General features: G+C 51.9%; 1 protein-coding gene across 1 annotated transcript; it reads right to left on the bottom strand.

Annotated features, from left to right (window-relative positions):
• Positions 1-205: 205 nt before the first annotated feature.
• Positions 206-18,703, bottom strand: SLC38A3 (solute carrier family 38 member 3). The gene is made up of 16 exons (XM_079155559.1): positions 18,558-18,703; positions 9,954-10,105; positions 9,775-9,856; positions 9,481-9,596; positions 8,846-8,919; positions 8,672-8,764; positions 8,494-8,575; positions 7,352-7,434; positions 7,204-7,262; positions 6,848-7,012; positions 6,692-6,771; positions 6,328-6,428; positions 5,974-6,098; positions 5,745-5,889; positions 4,088-4,191; positions 206-3,997 (listed from the first exon to the last, which is right to left on the bottom strand). Exons 2-16 carry the CDS (start codon positions 10,052-10,054, stop codon positions 3,893-3,895), a joined length of 1,515 nt encoding a protein of 504 aa, XP_079011685.1. The 5' UTR covers positions 10,055-10,105; positions 18,558-18,703; the 3' UTR covers positions 206-3,892.
• Positions 18,704-18,925: the final 222 nt, after the last annotated feature.

Below are 18,925 nucleotides of genomic sequence, written 5' to 3'. Positions count from 1 at the left end.
GTTACTGGGATTGCAGGCCTGTGCCACCACTGCCACCATGGGCTCCAAACTCCAAAGTTCTTTTTACATATTCACTTATTTTTGAGACAGAGTCTTGCTAAATTGCCCAAGCTGTTATCAAACTTGAGATCCTCCTGCCACAGCCTCCAGAGTAGCTGGGATTAATGGCGTGTACCACCACCCTGGCTCCCTCCAAATTTTTTTTTTTTAATTTTTGTTTATTCCATAGCTTTATTGAGGTAAAATTAAAGTATGATAAAATGCACATATTTGAAGTATGCAGTTTGATCAGATTTGACATGTATGTAACCAATACAATCAATATAAAAAGCATTTCCATTACTTTTTAAAAATTTTGAAATTATGCAGACTGTTTCCTGTGTGATTTATTACATTAGAAATCAATCACCTTAAGATATATAGAACCCCACCCCCACATGTCAGCTATTTCAAAATTAAATGGTGTACTTATAAATACCTCAGTGGTCAAGGAAGAAAGCACAAGAAAAGTAAGTAAAAAGTGCTTTGGACAAAGTGATAATAAAAGTCTCTGAAATTCTCATGGTGGAATGACAGGGCTCTACAACATTTTGACCCTCTCATGAGTCTCCAGTCAACCTTGTTACTTTCTCCTGCCTTACCCAGCCCCAGCCACGATGGCCTCCCAGCTGTTCTCAGATGTCAGGCACATTCTGCCTCAGGGATTTGCTGATCCCACTGACTAGAACTTTCCCCCAAAGTGTCCACATGGTTTCTTCTTTCTCTTTCTTCAGATCTCCTAATGGCCTCTTTAGTGAGGCTCACCCTGATTTACCTTCTGATCCCATGTTTCCTATTGCCCTTACCTTGATATTTTATTCCCCATAGCACTGAGCATCTTCTAACATGTGATTTAAGCTAGTGGTTTGTTTAGTATTTCTGTTCTGAGTCCAGTTCTTTACCTAGAGTGGATGTTAAAGGAAGGTAGGGGTCTTCCCTTTGTTCACTGCTCTACTTGGCACATGCTAAGAGTGCCTGGCACATAGGAAGTCTCAATAAACACTTAGAGAAATTCTGGGGTTAGAACTCAGTTGTAGAGTGTGTGCCTTGTACATGCAAGGCCGCTTGGCTCAATTCCTAGCACCTCCTAAAAGACTGGATGTGTATCTCTGTAGTAGAGCAAATGCCTAACATCCGTGAGATCTTGGGTTGAACCCCCAGCACCACAGGGACAAAAAAGTTGTAGAATGAATGAGTGCATCATTTTCATTTGATAGGTGACTATGTGCATGCGAACATGGATCAGTAGTGTTTGGGCAAGGATGGTGGCTGGGCAGGGGAACCAATATTGTTTTTGTACCTTTTCCTAGTCTGTATTATTTTTTTATAACAAGCAGTCACAATAAAAACAGTGAAAATATATATAGATGATACCTATGTTGAACTTTCTGGCTACTCTACCATCTCAATATTCCAAAAAGAGCAAGCAAAAATTTTTTTCAGAACAATGTTTTATTTACAGTACTGGAGATGGAACCTAGGGTCTCATGCATGCTAGGCAAGTACTGTACTATTGAGCTATATCCCCGGTCTTGGAACAAAATTTCCAAAGTATAAAGGGGAGAAAAAAAAAAATCTGGAAGAAAAAAAAAAAATGGGAAATTTCTCAAAACATTTGAAAATGCTTAATAAGGCCCAAGGGCCCAAAGACCCATCCTCATGGAGGCTGAATGGCTGGAATTTAACAGCCAGGGACAAGGGATACACAATTTCACATAGCCATATAAGCACATGGCTTTGGAATCTAGTCACATTACCTGTCCCCTCTTTGCTGGAGTTGCTGTCCCATGATCAGGCTAGAGGAGGCCTTTGTGGGCCAGGCTCCCTTTCAATCCAGTCCTGTGTGTGTTGTGGGGTGGTTAGCTACTGTTAGAAAATCCCACCAGCCTGGGGTTCTGATGCTGCTCTGTCCTGCAGCCTTCTTTGGATGGAAGAAGAATGTGAAAAGACCCCCAAGGTCTATTAGCAGGACAGACCCTGCCTTTTGTTGCCCCCGACTCCCCAGGAACCAAGGGTTCCAGGCAGGACTATGGCCCCATCTGATGGGGAAGAGGACTGAGAAACCCAGAGGGTAGCCTGTCATGACAGGGCACTCTGGGCCCCATCCACCTCTAGGCTAGTGTCCAGCTCTTTCCTGTGGCAACAGGTCTCCTGGGTGAGTTTCCAGGCTGCAGTCAGGTGCCTAGGGATGATGGGAATAGGATTCAGGAAGCCCCCTCTCTACCCAGCTGGCACTGCCATGGGCCAAGCAGCCACTAGCTTGAGGAAGTTCTTTCTTCAGGAGTTTCCCAAACTGGCAGCTGCCTTCCTAGTTCAAACTGGATTTTTCCTGCTGTCCTTTCTCTGGTGGCCTAGTATGATGCAGGGTCTCTCCTAATGAGAGTTTGATGCCAAGGTCTGGACAGCTCCATCCTGCTGTGTTGCAGCTGGTTCACACTTGCCTAAGGCAATGGGCAGCTTCCCGGTACCACTGGGCCAGGACACCTGGGGTCTCCTTGCAGCCCTGCCTTGAACTGCCACCCCACCACCACCACCACTCAGGGCCCCACACATAGGGACTCACTAACCCACCTTTATTCATAGTTGATTTTACTGTTAATAAAAAGATAAGCCCACTGGGGCACAGAATCCCTGGACTTTTGTCCCTAGACTCAAGGCATTGACAGACGTTTGATGGGCAGCCTGGGAGCTAGGGGAGGGCAAGAGGCCCTTCCTGGGGCTTCTGCAGGGCTCAGCTGCCCCCAACTGAGACCCTCTGTGAAGCTGCTGGGGATGCACCTCACGTTGCCTCCTTCTGGAGGCCTCTCTCTGTCCCACTTCCTGTGGCCTCATTAATTCCTCCCCACCTCACCCTGTGAGAAAGCAGGTCTGTGTTGAGCTTGGCCCAAGCCCAGAGCTGGATCTGAGCATGCCACTGGTTTTTCTGGGAGGTAGAAGATGGGGTGTGTGTGTGTGGGGGTCTTGCCTCGTCTCCACCCTCATCCAGGCAAGGAGACAGGGGTCTCTCCATCACTATCCATGTCCTGACCCTATCCCACTTTCTTGGAACCCAGGACTATAGAAACCAAGAATATCAAACACAGCTGGTCTTATATATAATATTTATAAAAGGGGGCCGCCAGTCTTCCCACCCCTATCCCATTCTGGCCCTTGGGGTATTTGGTTCCCAGGAGCAGAACACTCTAGACTTGGTCCCTCTTCTCCCAGTAATGGAATGTGAGCTACGGTCCAGGCTTAGGGTGAGGGAATCCCACCACACCTCTTGGGGGTGCCCACACCAGCCCTATCCTCAGCAGAACCTGCTGGCCCCCCTCCATGGAGTGGGGTCTACTCTCATGAAGGGGATGGGAAAAAAAGGATAAGAGTATTCAAGGGCCTGAGCCCAAGTATCCAAAAGGACACAAAGGGATACAAGGAGTGAAGGCAAGTGGATGGAGGAGATGAGGCCTTAGGTGCAGACCCCAACTTTGCAGCACAGTGGAAGAATGACTGCAGGCCTGAGTTCCAGCTCTATATGCCCCTAGGCTATGTGACCTCAGGAAGCAGTTGCTGGACCCCAGCACATGCAACTCTGCCAGGGAGATAAGGGATTTGGGTATGATCTGAGGTTATAACTCCACCCTGTTCACAGCGCAGGAAGCCCTTGAAGCTTGGGAGCCCTGCAGGTGGTGCCCCAGGGCCTTGGTCCTGGCTCCTTAACAAAAAATTCCCATGGTGGGGCCAAATGCTATAGTGTTTACCATGCCTTTCTGCCCTTTCTTTCTCCCCCTGACTAGCCACTGGATGGGAGTAGGGGCTGGAGAGTCTGGGCAGGGGCGCTAGGACAATTAGACAAAACAGTTTGGGGGTCATCCTAGTGATTTCCTCCATGCTGGCCGGTCCCTGAGACCCAGTCAATGATGATGAAGCTCAAGCTCATGATCATCAGCAAGAGGCCAAGAACAGCAAAACAAAGGGCCTGTGGAATCAGAAGTGAAGATCAGGTCTAACGCTTCAGGGTAGCCTCCTCAGTCCTAAACCAACCCACCAGCCTCCAGGTCCCTCGCACCAGAATTTTGGGGGTGGATCTTGCAGGCTCCTTCTCAGTGGGTATGATTCGGAAGTAGAAGATGGCAGGAAAGATGAAAATGAGGCATGGGGCGGATGTGGCACCTGCAAAGAACAAAGCATGGTCACTAATGACTCATGTTCACCTACTGGCCAAAGTTCTGGGGTAGACCCTTCAATGAGATCAAACATTCCTTGTTGGGGGAGTCTTACTCTACCTGAGAGCTCTGCCTAATTCTGGGGAGCCCACCAACCTCTGCCCTTGATCTCCACCTACCAGGATGGAAGGCTGGTGCTGCTGGTGTCAGAGGGAAGACAGTGAACAAAGTTGCAATGAGGAAAGAAAGTTGTGATGGAGCAATGAAGCCTAAAGGATACTGGCTCCTGGGTACAGCTTGCTATAGTTTGGATCTTGAATGTCCATGTGTTGGGAGATTCTGAAGGGATCTGGAGGGGTCAAGTGCTAGGGCACCCTGGGGCCTGGGGTGACACTGTTAGGAGGTGGTGGAATCTTTAGGAGTGGGCGGTTCATTGGGGGTGTGCCCTTGGAGGGAATTATGGGATCCTGATCTCTTCTTTCCATTTTATCATTTTATTTCCTGGGCATGAGGTGTATGGTTTGGTACTGCCATAATGTGGTGCTTGCTACAGGCCCGAAGCAAGACTAAAAATCATGAACTGGAACTTCTAAAACTGTGACCGAAATAAACCTTCTCTCTCTCTCTCTCTCTCTCTCTCTATATATATATATATATATATATATATATATATATATATGTATGTATTTTTTATTATATATATGTTTTTTTTTTTTTTTTTTTTTTTTTTTGTGGTGGTGGTGGTGGTACTGGGGATTGAACCCAGGACCTTATACATGCTAGTTGAGTACTTTACCACTGAGCTACATCCCCATCCCCTGTTTATCTCTTCCTGCTTACTTCATTTTGAGCCAGATTTTTGACCCATAGAAGTAATATCTTGTCCTTGATACTCATAATACTCAGAACCCAGAACTATATCAGACCCCACCTAGTGGGGTCAAGGAGTCACAGGGAGACAATGTTCTGAGTTGGGTCACCCCAAACATGGATCACAATTGTCTGATAGTCCAGCTCAGAACCCCACCTGTGATGGGACAGTGGACAGAGCACCAAGCCTACAGCTTGGTAATCCTAGGACTGAATCAAGGCTCTCTGCTCACTAAGCTGTGTGGCCCTCCTGCTCCTTTAATCAGTCTAAAATTCAGTTTCCTTGTGTGTGTCATGGGGACAAGAACCAATGAGATCCTTTTGTTTTTCTTTCTTTTTTTCAGACAGGGTCTCACTATGTTGCCAGACTGGTCTCAAATGGGCTCAAGTGATCCTCTTCCCTCAGTTTCCTAAGAGGGTAGGACTATAGGCATGTGCCTAGCCTAGTGAGATTCTTTGTGGAGGCCTCTGAACCCTGGAGTCCACCCCTACCCCCCAGCAAGGAGGACTGACTCATTGGTTCTCAGGCTTCAAAAGAGCCTACAATAGCCTTAAGGACAAAAGTTCAGGTGGGAAGTCAAACTGCATATGCCACCTATCACTTAAATGTAGAGTGTAAACTCAGAAATCACCCAGGATTTGCAGAACTAAGGCAATACCCCCACTTCCACAGCAGGGCCAAATGCTCACCAATGATCCCAAAGATGCCCAGGATGTTGGGGGCAAAGATAACCAGCAGGTTGATACAAGTGAGCAGGCCAGTGGCAATGAGCACATGTCGCAGCCAGCTGAATTCCTGGTTCTGAAATAGCATCTGCTGGATGGCACGGCGCACCTGGGGCAGGTGAGAAGAGCCATCAGCCTGTCTGTCCCATTAGCCCCATTCCCCTTTGGTTCAGCCACCTATCCACTGGCTCACCGGGAACAGAACAATCGGCACTGTGAGTGTGACTGCTGTCAGCACGGCCACTCGTACACACAGGATCAGCACATCAAATGGGTCCACCTTGCTGTAGGTGTGCAGCAACTCTGACTCCACCCCGTCTGTGGTGAGCAGGGAGGGTGGTCAGCAGGCCAGGGGTATTGGATTCTGAGCTGCCTGGTGGACCCTGACACTTTGGGGAGTGCACTCAGACTCACCTCCATAGCTGCAGGGCATAGGCAAGTACCATGTACCTAATGAGCACCTATAGTATGCAGGGCATCATGGCTGCTGACCAGCCCCTGTCACCCAACCTGGCCTCTGCCCTTGCCCTCACTGGTCCAGTCATACCGTAGAAGGTGAGGTAGCCGAAGAGGGCAGCCAAGAAGTACATGACGTACATGACAGCAATGGACAGGTTGGAGATGTGTTGCATCTTTCTCTTGGAGGGGCTGTGAGGCAGTGAAGAAGAAAGCTTAGGACAAGCTGGGCCACAGTTGGAGATCTCCATGTGCTGGTTATTTTGGTACCACATCCTCATTCTTTGGCAGCAGGAGGGAGTCTCCTTCTTGCCCCTAATGCCTCCATAGCAGCCATGGAGATTTTTGACCAGGTGACTTGGATTGTGTTACCCTCCCCACCCCCAGGGCCCCATCCATTATCCCTAAACCAGCTCAAGGCAGTCCCACTCCCTCTTCCAGTAACAGACACTTACTCCTTGAGCTCTGTGTAGATGGGCAGCACCTCAGGGTGGCAGACAAAGGCGAAGGCCATGATGGGTATAGTATATGCTGTCTGGGGACACATGGGATTGTGTCAAGGCAGCTCCCTGCCACCAGGCCCCCCCGTCCCCACCATGTCCTGTTGAAACCTGTGAGTTGAGTGTGAAGTAACTCGGGGTACAGAAGGCAGCTGCCTCAGATTCGCCTTGAAGCTGCACCTTCTCCTCAATGACTTCTGCGTGGCTGAAGTTGCCGGTGATGTTGGCCAAGTTGAGAGGCAAGGGGCAGGGCACTTGGAACTTTTTATAGATGACCTGGGGTGGGAAGGGATGAGGGTATCAGAGTCAGGATGGGCTGCCTGTGAGGTCACCATGAAGCCACATCTAGATCATGACTGGAGGAGCTATTCTGACCCAGGCTTCCTCAAATACCTGCCCCCTCTTTTTGACAGAGGACTTCCCTGGGTGACCTGCCCCTTCCTTGACCAATATGGAGGATGACTCACGGCAATTAGGAAGAACACCATGCAGCTGAGAGAGAAGCCACTGGAGTAGCCTAGATAGCCTGTGAAAGGGGGAGGATGGCTATGAGAGTGAAGCTCTCCCATGTGTCCCTCCAACATCCCCTCCAAGGCCTGACCCTGCCACACCCACCAAGCTGTCGCATCAGTGCCAGGGGCAGAATGACAATGACGGATACCAGGATCACCAGGTAGTTCCCATTCATGTACCAGACCCTGCAGGGATGGGAATGGGGAGCCAGGGTCAAAGTCCACTTGGCCTGGGGTGGGGCCACCAGCCTCCCCCAGTTAGGGACACCAGCAATGCTACTGAATGACCTCTGAAAATATTTGATCATAGCTCTGAGTCCCCTTGCTCCCAACTGCAAAATGGGCACACCCTCACACTGTCCTTCTGTGTGATGTGAGGACAAATGTGCTAGCCTGGCACATGGTTTGTGCTTATTATTGCAGTCCCTGCTGGTGTTTTCATAGCACACATAGATCTGGGCTCAGGCCTCCTGAGGGAGATGGGTGAGATGAAGGGACTTCTATCTGGGAGGGGGTGGTTTTTTCCATGAGGGCCTCAGGGGCTTGCTTATAACCCTTGTGGTTCCTTCTGGCATCTGCATCTTGCATCATCCCACCCATTCAACCTCCTAGAAATGGACAAGGGATTCAGGGAGATAAGGGGATAAGAGCTAGGACCATCCTTCTAGGACAAACCTAAAGGCCAACTCCTTGCGAAAGATGGTGGGGTCTTGGAGGCAGTATCCTGACTCTTCCTGCCTCCCAGAGCTTCACTCAGTCTCACAGCCCCTGTGCTTACTTGGGCTGGCTGCCAAGAGCAGATCCTGGCTACCTCCTCTCTGATTCCCACCCACAAGACAAAGTTGATGCCCAGTCAGTGCTGGCTAAAGTAATGGGCAACCAGGACAACCCGGGCTTAATCTCTTGATAGGAGGAGGGGCTGACCCCATGGTCAGGAATAGTAGGCGCTTAGAGATAAGCCTGAAGCTCTCATGCTCACAGGCGGGGTCCAAGCCCAGGCAGGCCCAGCTTCCTCGATCTCACCTTGGTCCCAGCCCCAGGTATCCCCACCTGGGGAGGGTTCCCTTAGGTACTCCATAAACAAGTGGGAACTAAGTGCTGGCTCTGCTGGCAGCTTTCTGTCCCTCTACCAGCTCCATGTCCATACTCTCATCTCTCCCACAAACCCAGCCTGGGCCCCCAGGGCCAATAGACATGGGGAGGGGTACTGGGATTTCCTCCCCTCCCCCCGCCCCCAGGGCTCACGAGGTCTTCTCCTCCAGGTTCAGGAATGTCTGTATGACAAGAGGAAGCTCAGACTTGATGATGTACAGATAGCTGGACATGGCTGGGGAGAGGGGAAGGAGGTGCTGGGGTCAGCCAAAACAGCCAGCCCTCAGACCTGTTCATCATTAATTGCTTGCCACCTAACCACTGGCTTTACCTCCAATGTTCTGCAGTGTGATGGCCAGGGCCGCTGCCAGCTTTCCAGGAGTCCCAAAGGCACGGTAGCCCAGCTGCTCATAGGCACGGATGCCTATAGGATTAGGACAGTTAGGGTATAGCTCATCCCAGTCCACCCCAGCTCCACCCCTCTGCAGGCTGGTGGCAGGCTCACCCACAATTCCTGAGGATTTGAGAAGCAGGTGGATGGAATAGCTAGAGAGGAGAGCCACGGCTGTCAACAGGAACCTGGGGAAGATGGAGAAAACGAAGCCATTAGATACTCCCCTGACTGGCAGTGGGTAAGGGGATCTAGGAGGCCTGAGGAGGTCTATCATATCATCTCCCCATTTGGTGGAGATGCAAGCTCTGCAGGCCTTGGGGGTGTGAATACCATTTTGTTTGACTAAGCATGGGACATGACCCAGAAGTGTCCCTGTGGGTCAAGAGCAGCCTATGACTATGGAGTTCTTGGGACAAACATGTTTTCCATTCAAGCATCAGGGCAGATTCCTCAGGCCAAGGACATGTGTGCCACACAAGACCTGGCCATGGGGTTACATGAGGCCATCACATGTAAACACAGTAGAACAGACTTGGGCCTGTAAGGCCAGCTCTATGTCATGGCCTCAGTGGGTTTTCTGGGCAGTGAAATATATTTGTCTGGCTGTGGATGTTTTTGTAGCCGTGGTTTGGGTTCATGTAAGAGGTGTCCACCCACTGAACAGGGAACTAGTAGGTTCTGGGAAGTCATGGTTGGCAGTTTATTCAGGGCTCACTATCTATACAAGTTTCGCTGAAGGCACTCACAGGAAAAGGATGATGCCTGTATTGGCCATGGCATAGGCGAGCCCCAGGATGCCACTGCCCATGATGGCATTGCTGAGGTTGAACACTGACATCCCAAACGACGTCTTCCCCTCGAACTGCAGGCACCAGAATGGGGTAGTGAGGTGAGGAGTCAGCAAGAGTGGGTCACTGTGGCATTCCCTCTTGTTGTCACTCAGTCTCCCATCATCACCAATGAGCATGTCATTACATGCTCCCCAAAGTGCATCCAAGCTCCCCACAGTGGCCCCAAGCCCCTTAGGCTGCCCAGCTCACATCAGTGAAGTGTGGCTCCTTGCTGGGGCTTTTCTGTAGGAAGCTCTTGCCTTCCACACAGCTCTGTCTGGAGTCCTCAGCCCTGCAAACACAGGCCAGTGAAGGCAGCTCAGTTCGAGTCTTGTGCTCTCCCCTTGCCGTGCACTATCCAAGCCACCACTAGTCCCTTTTCTACATACCTTTGGTTGCCTGCGGTGGATGTGCTGACTGGGAGCAGCCCCTCCAAGTGTTTGCCATTGGGCACCAGCTCCACCATCTCTGTCTGCAGAGGCACCTCCATGGCTCAGGGACCACCACTGGGAGCACAGCTCTCACACCAACAATCAGGTGTCTGTGGAGCAGTCAGTCCCTCTGGTTATCCTCACTCCATGGCCCACAGCCCAGTTCCCCATGTAAGGCCAGAGGTACACCACCCAAAAGGTCACTCAGGACAAACACACACATGCAACTTGCCTGCTACCTCTCTGGGATCTGCCTTTGTTGGGGGTACAGCTAGGACACCTGGGTATATCCTGGTGGGTCGCCTCTGCCAGGACAACTCCCCTACATATTCCAGCTTAGTCAAGGCTTTGGGACCTCAGTTTCCCCATCTGTGAAGTGAGGGCCATATGGATGATCCAATTCAGAGCCCAATGGCACCAGCGTTTGTGAATGCTAAGTCCTAGGCTTCCAGATTCTAATCTGGGTTTGCACCCTGGACGGACTTCCTCTCTCCACACTAATCCTGGGAGACAGTTTTTTGCACTGGCCCTGTGTGCCAGGGGCATCCTGGCCAATCTAGAATGGCACTGCCGACAGCTAGAGGCCTCGGGAGAGGGTGAGGGCTGTGGGCCCTGTTCCCAGCCGCCCGGCGGGCACTGCTGGCAGCCAAAACAAAGGGCCTTCTGTAGGCTGAGAGCTGGCGCTGGGAACAGCAGGCGCAGAGGCTGCCCCCCCTCCCAGAGCCAGGAGGCCTGAGGCAGTGCTGGGTGACTGGACACCTGGGCCCTTCCCGCCTGACTGTGGTGAAAGGCCCTCAGGGGACCTTCCAGGAAATGGGTGTTCCCTGGCCCAGTTCTCTGGGTCTCATGGTCTTCACCTTTCATACAGTCCTGGCCCCAGGACCATGTTCTCCTTGTAGTCTCTCCTCTCATCTAGGGAGCCCCCAATGCTCAGGTGCCCATCATTCAGGAGCATATCCCTAAGCAGAGCCCTCATTCCCTGAGTCCCTGGCCAGGAGCACAGGGTTTGGTCACCTGAAGATAAACCTGGACCACCAGATCAGTGTCTTTTTCTCTGCTCTTAGGGCTTGACCCTGCTGGATCCCAAAGGATCCATCTTCTCTCCCCTCCCCTGAATACTGCCCAGACAACTCACTGACCCCTCTCCCACCACTGGGGCCCGGAGTTGCCTACCCCATGCCCAGAAGGTATCTGGGTATGGTGAACCCAGTATCTATCAGGACATCCCAGACTGGGTAGTAGGAGAATTCAGCAGAGTGCAGATCAGGAAAGGTGGTTCTGCCTGGCAGGTCTGCCAGAGACACTCCTGGGGCCATGGTGCTCCTCTGCTGGGGAACCCCAAATTCTGCCCTGAATCACCCTTCCCTGCTGCAGACCCTGCTGGTTTTGGGTCTGTTCTTGAGTCTAGAGCACCAGGCAACTCAAACCAACACTAAGGGCTAGGGACAATGGGGAGCTGGGAATGGCTGCCTCACATTACCACTAGAGGACCATCTCCTCATTGCCCCAGGCCAGAGTTCAGATCCTGGGCATCTCAGCCCTGGGGATCCCACACCTGGCATCATATATGCCTCTGCCTCCTCAGCTGCCAGATCTGAGCCTCCCTCTCTTTCCAGTCAACCCAGTTAGGACATAATGTTTAAATCTTTTGTTGTTGTTGTTGTTGTTACTAAGGATTGAACACAGGGGTGTTTTACCACTGAGCTACATCCTCAACCATTTTTTTATTTCAAGACTGATCTCATTAAGTTGCCCAGGCTGGCCATGAACTTACAATCCTCCTGCCTCAGCCACTTGAGTAGCTATAAGGACAGGTGTGTGTCACCACACCTGGCTTGTCATCTCTTCTTTTTTTTTTTTAATATATATTTTTAGTTGTTGATGGACTTTTATTTTATTTATTTATTTATATGCAGTGCTTCACACATACTAGGCAAGTGTTCTACCATTGAGCCACAACCCCAGCCCTTGACATCTCTTCTTGAGTCCTCTTTCCCTAGACCGGGGTTCCCTAAGCTAGCCTGTTCTCATGCCCCTGCCTAAGCCTTGCCATCAGAGCCCCTCCAAGGATTCCACCTGGGCACACAGGTGCCAGTGACGTGTCTCTAGAATCCCTCCAGTATTCCCCCTGGCATTAAGCCAGGGTTGCCCTTGCCTGGCCCCCAGCCCTGGGCAAGCTAGGACAGGCCCTTGGAGTATGCTGAGTTGGCAGCAGGGACAAAGCACCCTTCTCTGTCTTAATAACTGAGGCCTGAGGGCTTGCCTGGGCTGGTATGTGTAGGGGGTGCATTATGTACTGGCTGAGGTGTCCCATCAGGACACTTAGCAGCCAGGCACTGCCTCCAGGGAGATCCCAATCCATGGTCCATGCCATGGGAGTTGTCTGAGATTCTGACTCTAGGTTCCCTATCCCCACTGGTAGGCTTAGACCTTTTGGGCCTGGTGGCAATTACTCACTCATAACCAGTCATTGCTGGGTCTCAGGCAGGCCTGAGATTCCAGAAAGGACATGGAATATCGCTCTTCAAGTGACCTCCAGTCTGGAAGGGGGAAAAAACAAAACAAAACAAAAACAACAACAACAAAAAAAAAATAGTAAAACAAATTCCATCCCTCCACATGACCCTATAGTTTCTGCTACAAATATTAATCAAATTGAGCAGGAACTCAGATTTTTTTTTTTTTTTTTTTTTTTTTTTTGGCACCAGGGATTGAATTTAGGGCACTTAAACACTGAGCTACATCCCCAGCCCTTTTTTTTTTTGTATTTTATTTAGAGACAAGGTCTCACTGAGTTGTTTATTGCCTCACTAAGTTGCTGAGGCTGGCTTTGAACTTGCAATCCTCCTGCTTCAACGTCTCCCAAGCTGCTGGGATTACAGGAGTACGCCACGGTGCCTGGCTATGCTGGGACTCAGAGAAGGTGAAAGAGGGCCTGAGGATGTAGCTTAATGGTACAGCACTATCCTAGCATGTGTGAGGTCCTGGGCTCTATCCCCAGCACAGCAAAACAACAAGAAAAAAGGGAACTGGGTAAAAGGGAGGCATCAAGGAAGGTGATGAAGCCAGTCCTAAAATTCCAGTAGGAGGTTCTGAGGTATGGAACAGGAAAGAGGGCCTCAGACAGAGGGCACAGCATGGGCAAAAGCTCTGTGGGATGGGGCAGGCAGTAAGGGTGGAATGAAGGTGTTGTGGTTACAGAAAAGCCTGGTAGAGTCTTAGAGACCATGGCAAAGTCTGTACATAGGTCAAGGCCGGCCTGAGGACTCAGGGGGCCAGTGTAGGGATTAGCTTTGGCCTGGCATTCAGGACCCCACCATTACCTGAAGTTGCCAGCCCATCTTTGACAGCTCTCACCCCTCAGGCTTGCTGCCTCCCACAGTTCTTTGTGTTGGGGAGTCAGGGTAAACTTAGAGGGAAGCCCCTGAAAGCTGCCAGTGAAGCCTGACCCACTGTGCTGAAAACCCGGACTAGACCCTGAGGCAAAGGTCTGGCCTGGCCAGCCTTACTGTGTGTGTAGCCAAAAAAGAGTATGCCCCAGTCGGGGCCTCCATGACCTCTGGTATCCAGGGTTCCTGTGAGGCTTGGCTAAAGCTGAGGATAGAGTGAGGAGCCTCCTTAAAGCCTTTCCCCCCAAACAGGTCATAGGTGCCCAGAGAATGGTCAGGCATTAGGGCAGGAAGATCATTGTGACTGTGGGCAAGTCATCAAAATGGCATCTGTCATGGGTACAGTGTGGACCCAGGTAGTAAATAAATGGCCTGGGCTCCTGCTCTGGGAGCTGTTTGCTCTATTGAGAGGGAAGGCCATGGGGCCAGGAGCCACAGGATGGTGAGGCAGGTAACACCTGCCCACACAGGCATCACAGAGTGAGAATTCGTCAGGCACACCTCGGCAGGTGTTGAGTTTGGCTAATTAAAGACTTCCAGGCCCAGGAATCCAGGCCACTGTGGGGAGACTGTTTCTGTCATCTGCTACAGGAAGTACATCTCTTTGCCCTGGGATCAAGGTCCTTGGAGTCCTCAGGCTCTGAATCCTGCTTTCCTCTTCAATGCTAAGGGACACAAGTCCGTCTGCAGTGGTGGTCTGGCTACAGGGAGACCTCTATTTTGTCCTTCCTTTAGTCCTGTGGCCACATACACTGATGGAGGCATAGACCCCATGGAGCATATTGCTGTAGTCCAGGCTTCCTGTGCTTAGATAGTCCTGACCTCAGCCCAAGGAGGACTTGGGGAGAAGCAGCTGGTGTGGCTTGAAGGTCTGCTATGGTTATACCTGGGTGGGGTGAGAGTCAGGAGTGAAGACTGACCACAGTCCCAACTCAGACCATCCTTAATTCCCCTTATTGGTTGAGACAGGGCACACACACTCCCCAGCTATCCCTCTGTCCACCAGCTTCTTCAGGCTTCAGGGGAAAGAAAATCCTTTCTCAGACAGAGTGTAAGTCAGTGGGTAAACCAGATGCAATCGACATATTTGAATTGTGTGTCCTCCAGGCACAGCCAGGGGCTGCTGGGAGCTGAGGTCAGAGGTCCAGGGCTAGGGCAAGTAGGAGGCTGTTAGAACAGGGGAGAGTACTAAAACACCCCCTTGTCCCTCCCCCAGGCCATGACCCCAGATTTCGATCGCAGCACCCCATTTGCCACTCCCTCATTGTCAACAACACATAACAACAAGTGGCCAGCCCTGGGCTGGTTCTGAGGGGATGATGTGCATAAGGGGGGATACAGAGAAAAGTTGATGGCCCAGAACATTAACAAAGTGACCATATCAAACCCTCATTCTCTAGCTCCCTGGTTCTAGAATCAGGGCTTTCTGGTGTCTGTGATCTGGGCATCCGGAAGTGTCTAGGAGGATCTGAGAGTCCCAGCTGGGACCGGAAGGTAGACTTTCCTTTGATAGGGAACATTTCCTAGACATCCAACAAATGCTTACCAGCCACCTAAGGCTTTGCCTTCTACCCAGCTGTGGACCCTCCTTGCTCAGGCTGCCTCCAATGGAGGTTGCAACCAGAACTTCTTGGCTGAACACTGGGCCAGCAGCCAAGTGTGGTGGCACACACCTGTAGTCCCAGCATCTTGAGAGGCTAAGGCAGGAGAATTGCTCGAGCTCAGGAGTTTAAGCACAGTCTGGGCAACAGAGCAAGACCCTATCTCAAAAAAAAAAAAAAAAAAAAAAAAAAAATACTGGGCCAGAGCCAGCAACACCTCCCTCCCCCACTCTATTGCCAGCCTGCTGAGAGGGACGTGCAGCCAGCGGCCCAGCTGAGGCAAAGGACAGGACATCACGTGACTGTGGTCCCCCAGGGGCAGGGGAGACCCTGCGCCAGCCAACTCATCCTCCTCCCTGCTGACCCGGAATCCCCTGGAGGTGGCCAAATATTTGGACAGCCGGACTTCTGGTCCCAAAGAAAGCTGGAACACAGGCCACGGGCAGTTCAGGACTCATTGGAGACCATGATGGGGGCGGGGGGTGGCTAAAGGCAAGGCCAACCTGGAAGAGGAGTGACATCCAACATCAGGAAGAAGCAAAGAGAGGAGAGGGAGAGAAGATAGACTGGGAGAGATCAGGAAGAGAAAACACACATTCAATATACGCACCCATGCATACTGATCTAGACAGATAGACAGAGGCCCAGCCCAGGGAGCTAGAAGAAAAATGGGAATGGATAGAGGGACAGACAGAGAAAAACACAGAGAGAGACAAAAATTACATGTAGATAGATAAACAGACATTCAGACAGGGAGAAACAGAGTCAACCAGACAGGTAGGAAACAGATGACCAACCAGACAGAGATAGCCAAATGGAGAAAGACACAGACAAACTGCAAGAGACAGCCAATGAAAGATAGAAGGCCCCAGAAGGAAGAAGAGACGAAGGGGAGAAGAGCTGGATGTGGTAGCACACATCTGTAATCCCAGTGACTTGGGAGACTGAGACTGGAGAACTGCACATTTGAGGCCAGCCTCAATAACTTAGCAAGGACCTCAGCAGCTTAATGAGAACTGTTCTCAAAATAAAAAATAAAAAGGACTGGGGACAAAACTCAGTGGCAAAGTGCCCCTAGATTCAATCCACAGTACCATAAAAAGAGAAGAGACCAGAATGCCCAGGTGAGGGGGGCAGCATGCTCAGTGGGCACTGCAGGAATGACCAGACAGAACCCCATAAAAAGGCAACCACTGCATCTTTACATCTTCACAAGGGCAGGTTATGACCCAACCAGCCAAGGGACAATGTCATCCAGAGGGTGCAGCTAAACCCACTAGAGCCACAATGCCATCCAGGATCAGCCCCTGGTCCAGCACTTGAGGATTTACTATTGGAACAATGGATGAGACATGCAAAAATGATGGTCAGTTGTAGTTACTCCTGTTCCCAATGACCACACACGTGTGCAGACGTGCTGGCTGAGAGGCTGTGTACAGGACGTGGCCTGCAGAGCGGAAATTCAAAACCAAGCCACCCTAGGCCACTGGCAGGAAAGCCCCTCCTGCCCAGCAGCTGGTCCTTTCCTTTGGCCTCCAGAAGCCCTGCCTGGTCCTTAAGAGCCCCACCCTGTCCTCCCATCCAAAGTCAAAGGTCCACCTCTTCAGTATTCTTCCACCCACAAGACTGTGTGCATGAGTCACACAGTAAGTGCTTAATAAGTGTTGAATGAATGGAATGAGTTCAAGCCCCCAGGCAAGCCCTCAGTCCATCTTACCGGCTCTAAGTGGGGCTTGACCCTGACCATATCTGCATAAGAACATACTTCCACAGGGCCACCATCCTACCACAGCATGGACTGCATAATCCATCCCAGCTTTTCATGCATACAGATGCCAAAACTGCGTCTCCCTGGTAGCCAGTCAGCCCCTACCCTTGCAAATGTTTCATTTTCCCCTAAAACTGAATGACTGACCCCACACGCAGCCAAGACTTCCAAGGTGCGCTCAATTCAACTTGAAATTCTCCCCCAACCTGGCCCAGAGACCATGAATCACCAGACTATCTCATTGTGCCTCAGTTTCTCCATTTGCCTAAGGCTCTAAGGCTACTTACTAGAGCAGTGGCACAGGACAAAAGCAACCAACTCTCATGATCTCTCTTGGATCCCTGGATTTGGGGGTGGGGTGGGCTTGTAACACAGGCCAGAAGAACCAGCACTCAACAGAGTGGCTTGAAAGGCCAGTGAGTACATGGCCTCTATGGGCCCAGACACAATGAAATTCTGAAACACACTTCCACCTTCCCCAGAGACAGTCCCCTACCTCCACTCCTAAGAAGTCAGATTGCCACTCCTGATTTCAGTCATTCCAGTTCTCTCAGAGATGTGACAGGCCTGGTCTTATCCACTCCAGATCCCTCCCTCAACAGAGGCTCCCAGAGGGGGATGGCTTCCATGGCTGTATGGAACCTTCCCCTTTGAAAACGTAACTGTCCTTGGATCTCTAGCTCTATGTCCCCCAGAGAGCTGCAAGAGACTGGCCTCACTTCCACAAGGCACTAAGCCCCCATTTCAGACCAAGGGCCTCTTCCAGGGGCAGTACAGTGGCAGGAGGCAATCATGGAAGGAAGGACAGAGCTGACAGGCAGAAGGAAGGATGGATATGGGAGGGGGTGTTCTTCCTGTGCTCCACAGGATCCAGGGTCATTGGATTAGCCCTCCTCCTTACCACTGGGGAGCCTATACCTGGGCTCAGGGCTCAGGTCACTGGGTGGGGGGAGGGAAGAATCCCACAGGTCCCATCCTTGGCCTCCCTCCTTGGGTGTAAACAAAAGCACGCATTCTCTGTGGCCAATGGAAGGGGACAATTAAGCCAGGGCGGGCTCATGCAAACGGAGTCTTGGCCCCTTCCCTCCGCCTGTGAGCAGGGCTAAGTTCTTATATCCCGGCACATTCGCCAGGTGGGGAGGAGCGCACAAGACGTCCCGCCCTTAGGCCAAAGAGCCACGCGAGCCCTGCGCCGGCGGTGCCCGCTGGCTCCGCTGCAAATGGCACTGGCTCTGGGGCCAGCATGTACCCCGCGGCCCCTCAGGCGGTCCGGCCCGATCTGCCCTCAAACCCCTGCCCAACGAGGCCAGGATAAATATACCCAGATTCCGGGCGTGCCAGCCAGTCGCTCAGTCTGTTAGGAACCCATCGGGGCAGTGCTCCAGGGACTGCCCCGGGTCACTCTTTAGTCCTCCTCCAGGACCCTCTCTAACCCGCCCCGGTGGGCCATACCTCTGGAAGCCGATCGGGTGCTTCCTGAGTGCCCAATAAGGCGTTCTGTGACCCCAATCCTAGGGGCTGCTGACCTCCGGCTGTCCAGCCTAGTCTTGTCGAAAGACCCCGAGTGAACGAAATGCCCCTCCCAGGACCCCGGTTCAAGCTTGGAACTGGGTCCGGACTGGCGGGTCCGCAGACCTGTGCCTAGAGCGCGCTCCGGGTTCTGACTTGCCGGAGGCTAGGACGCTTGCTTGGGTCGCACAGGGCGAAAGCAGCTATCTAGAGTCTGCTACAGGCGCCAGCTGGGACAGTAAGAATGGGTCCACCCGGGGGCCCTGAGCCTGTAGCCCGACGACCCCCGTGGTACCTGGCCTCGTGGGTGGGCACGCGCGGTTCTCGGCTCAGGCTGGTGCGGTCTGCTCTGCTCTCTGACTGAGCACCGGGCTGCTACAGAACCAGCAGAGGCTTGGGGATGAAGGGCGCTCGGCCCCGCCCCCACGCCCCCGGCCCGCCAATCCCCGGCGGTCCAAGGGAGGAGGGGCTGTCCGAAGAGTAACGGAGGCGGGTCAGCCGAGAGCAAAGGGGCTGCTGGGGCTCGAGAGAGTCCCTAGGTAGGAGAGCAGGGTTTTGGGGGGCTTACTTGATTCCTAGGGATTGACGGAATGCCTCGGACCAAAGCATATTCTCTCCGAGTTCTCTGGATAACCTAAACCCCTGAAATGCTCAACTTTCATG

This window comes from Sciurus vulgaris, assembly GCF_902686455.1.
Source record: "Sciurus vulgaris genome assembly, chromosome: 10".
In the NCBI taxonomy this organism is placed as follows: domain Eukaryota; kingdom Metazoa; phylum Chordata; class Mammalia; order Rodentia; family Sciuridae; genus Sciurus; species Sciurus vulgaris.
Note: the sequence above shows the minus strand (reverse complement) of the source record. Positions and strands in the feature narration are given on the sequence as shown.